The sequence below is a fragment of the Anastrepha obliqua genome, chromosome 5 (genome assembly GCF_027943255.1).
Source record: "Anastrepha obliqua isolate idAnaObli1 chromosome 5, idAnaObli1_1.0, whole genome shotgun sequence".
Lineage (NCBI taxonomy): Eukaryota > Metazoa > Arthropoda > Insecta > Diptera > Tephritidae > Anastrepha > Anastrepha obliqua.
In genome coordinates, this window is record NC_072896.1 from 93,296,026 (window position 1) to 93,300,078 (window position 4,053).

General features: G+C 43.4%; 1 protein-coding gene across 1 annotated transcript; it reads left to right on the plus strand.

Moving 5' to 3' along the window:
* Positions 1 to 477: 477 nt before the first annotated feature.
* LOC129248041 (lysosomal aspartic protease-like) lies at positions 478 to 1,924 on the plus strand. Its single transcript, XM_054887453.1, has one exon. The coding sequence runs from the start codon at positions 536 to 538 to the stop codon at positions 1,721 to 1,723; it is 1,188 nt and encodes a 395-aa protein (XP_054743428.1). The 5' UTR covers positions 478 to 535; the 3' UTR covers positions 1,724 to 1,924.
* The last annotated feature ends 2,129 nt before the right edge of the window (positions 1,925 to 4,053 follow it).

Genomic DNA, 4,053 nt, shown 5'->3' on the forward strand with positions numbered 1-4,053 from the left:
GCCAAAATGTCAAAAAAGTTACTTCTAGACAAAACAAAAAACTTTGTTAAGACTTTTTTTTTAAACAACAGTATTCCTTTCGCTGTTCCAAAAACTATTGAAATGATCGATGGGCGTTGATAATACGCTAGTTTATGTATTTTGGTTATCTCAGACAAATGCGTAAATATTTAGAACCTGAACTATGTAACAGTAAACAAATCATACGAAGAGCTTCAAGTGCGAATGAAACAACCGTAAATGTTTTCACTAACTAGCGGCCTCTGGATCTCTTCTTCAAGAATTTGCAATATCTGCACCCCCTCTCCTGTGACTAATTTCTTTCTACTAACGTGTCAATTTGGAAATATATCTGTTTTATTATTATTATTGATAAGAAATTATGCGAATGTACCTCGGTACCTTGTGAGTAGAGGGCAGTATATAAATGGCTTGCACGGTACACCAAAGCAAGTTATTCTTTCGAGTTCTCTTGAGTTACGATATTACCACAAAGTTTGCTGCCTAGTTCGAACCGCCGCCAAATTCTTTAAAAATGTTCAAGTTGGCCGTAGCCATTTTGTGTTTGGCCTTGGTCGCCGACGCTGCACTCGTACGCATACCGTTAAAAAAGAGCGGCAAGCGTAATTCCGTTAAGGATAGAAAAGCTCAGGGAGCTATGCTACGTAGCAAATATAATTCAACATTTTTTGCCACATCCGAGCAATTGAGCAACGCTTACAACGATGCCTACTATGGACCCATCACCATTGGCACGCCACCACAGAACTTTCTCGTTCTCTTCGATACTGGCTCGTCGAACTTATGGGTACCCGGCGCACCCTGTGCGGACAGCGATCTAGCTTGCCTATATCACAATACCTACAATGCGAGCGCCTCCTCCACTTATCAGGCAAATGGTGAGGCTTTCGCCATCCAATACGGCAGCGGCAGCCTTTCGGGTTACTTGGTTGAAGACACAGTAACGATTAGCGGCATGAACATTACTGGACAAACGTTTGCAGTAGCTACCTCCGAACCTGGTGACACTTTCGTCTACTCGGACTTTGATGGCATTCTTGGCATGGGCTATCAACAAATCTCTGTTGATAATGTGGAACCACCATTCTATAATTTGTATACAGAAGGTTGGATCGAGTCCCCGGTCTTCGGTTTCTACCTAGCACGTGATCCATCAGACACCGATGGTGGTGAACTTACACTTGGTGGCATTGATTCAAGCCATTATGTTGGTGAACTCACCTATGTGCCGGTCTCGAGTGAAGGCTATTGGCAATTCCTGATGGGCTGGGTCAGCATTAGCGACACTTTGGCATGCGTCTATTGCTCAGCCATTGCCGACACCGGCACCAGTTTGATTGGTGTTCCCACTGAGTTGTATATCAACATTCAAAGCGGCATTGGTGCTCAACTCAATGATGATGGTGAATACGTTGTGAATTGCTCTCAGGTGGCTAGCTTGCCGAATGTTTACTTCTATATGGGTGGCACAATGTTCAACCTCACCAGTTCTGATTACATAATCGAAGCAGAAAATTATTATGGTGACACAGTTTGTATGTCTGTCTTCGAGGATTCCGGCTCGTCTTTGTGGATCCTTGGCGATGTCTTCATTGGAAAGTATTACACCGTTTTCGATTGGGGCAACAACCGAGTTGGTTTTGCCCGAGCTGCAATCAATAGTACGGCTTCCAGTTCCAGCTCCAGTTGCGTCTGCGCCTGACTTAAAAGAAACACATGGAAAACCAAGGACTGGCTAAAGGAGTTTAAACTAATTGTGTTATTTAACCTCTTTTACTATTTGATTTCATAAATATTAGAAAAAAAGCACTTCTTCTTTGTTATGTTTGAAATTTTTCATACTACCGACTTTTGAAGGATACATTTTGAGGTGATCATAGAGTTTGATTGATAAATGAATTTAGCGAAAGTACAATAAATTCAGGTAATAATTAAATTAACGTTGAGAAGTCATTACCTGGAAAGGTTTTTCTGGCTGGAGGCCAACTGAGTTCGGGCTTGTGTCTCCTCTCAATAATTGTTTGATTTGTGTGCCCTGATGGCAGAAGGTAATTTTAAAACTATTAATTGTCATAAAAACCAAACAGACTCCAGAGGTCAACGAGATATATATAGATGGCTGAAATGAGGTCTTTGAATACGACTTGGAATGAACTTAGAGCCCTTGTACAAAAGCGCAGAGGAGTTGTCGACGCCAAAGACCTCATTTCAGGCTCCGTTGAACGGCGCCAGGTAGTTTGTGGTCTGCCTACCTTTCGTCCTGGCTGTTGATAGTGGTTCCATCGCAGCGCCTGTTTGGTGACGTCATTGTCACTCTTCCCCATTGCCATTTCCTTCTGCGGATTTCAGTCACCACATCGAATTAATTAGTCTTCCTCAGTAATTCGGAGTTAGGTATAGTACGAGGGCAGAAAATTCGCATTATGCGGCGCAAGTAGCGATTAATGAATGTTTGGAGATGCCTTGTGATCATTACAGTGACCTTCCACGTTGTGCAGCCGTGTATAGCAGGACCGACTTGACGCATGCGTTAGAAATTCGCAGTTATGTTATTATTTTGCGAGAGCGGTGCAAGCGTGCCGAACGGCGCTTTGGCTTTATGCAATTCTGCTTTCAAAGTCAGTCTCACTTCCTGCATCTGCGGCGATCATAGATACTCAATATATATATGCGCCCTAGCAAATTCACCACTGATGGGAGATTCAGAGTAGCATTTAAAGCGGCTTAAAGGCTGCACTTAACAGAAACCTGCTAGGCATTACTTCTCGTAGTGAAAGCGCTGCCAATCTTCGGTTGAAGAGAGGGAAGCGTTTAGAAGCAATCCTTTTAAATACTGAGTCTAAAACCGAGCATACGACTACTCACGAAAACACTATCGAGGCACGAGACTATTAGTCGCACGCCTACCAGGGTCGAAGCAACGCCAAACGATTTCTAAAGTAGCTGAAAAGTAATATATGAAGTGGGAGGCATCGTATATTTGAAACTTCCATTGCGACTGCTTTGCGCTTTGAAGAATGCGCTTCAGATTTTTGCCAGAGCACTTCATCGTGGAAGGAAACAGTTAAGGCACAGACTGGTGGGTAGAGTTGGCTAGATTCGGCAGAAGATCGGTATGGGATCGGAATGTAAAGATAGAATTTGGGAAGTCATTATTTCCTGGCATCACAATGCACCTCTTTGACTATGGATTGCACATCTTAAAACACACACAATCTAACCTGAATATGCGTTACGTTTGCTAATGTCTTTCACTATTTATTATATGCCAAGTTTTGTAATGAGGTTCCAAGCAGCTAGGTACAACTTGACCCACCACTTCCTTACGCTCTTATTAACATGAATCAGAGTCATTTATGTTAGGAAAGGAAAGGAGGAACATTGAGATTATTCCCAGATACCCTCTCGGAATATGTGTAAACCCTTGTAGAGCGCAAGTTGTCAAGGGTATCCCGATCCTCTCCTTTCGCGGGCACACTACCTCACAGGTCCCATGTCTGCACAGCTCGTAGGCTTCGCAGTTTCCAGCAATGTCACTGTGAGCAGGTACCCAAATTATCTTTATATCGAAGCATTCTGATGCAATCGAGAGAGAGACCAGGCATTCCTTGACCAGTTTCGAATGCACCATAATGTAGCCTAGGGCCCTAATTGTCGCTTGGCTATCGGAGTAAATATTTACCTTCTTAACAGTTATTACACAAGTAAGTAGCCAGTCAGTTGCTTTTTTAATTGCGGCCACCTCTGCTTGGAACACACTGCAGTGATCCGGTAACCTGAATTTGAGTTTGATGGGGAGCTCTTTGCAGAATACTCCTCCTCCAATCCTACCGTCCAACTTCGAGCCATCCGTTAACAGGTTAACCAGGCCCTGTCCCCAGGTGTGGCTCCCGGTCCATCCTCCCTTGATGGAATATGGGTGGAGAAAGAGATGGCGGGCTAGAGCCACAAATATTTCTTTTGTCCATTATTCCGCGGCAGCCATTAGGTAAAGTTTAAAGAAAGACTTCAGACCGCTAATAGATAAAAAGA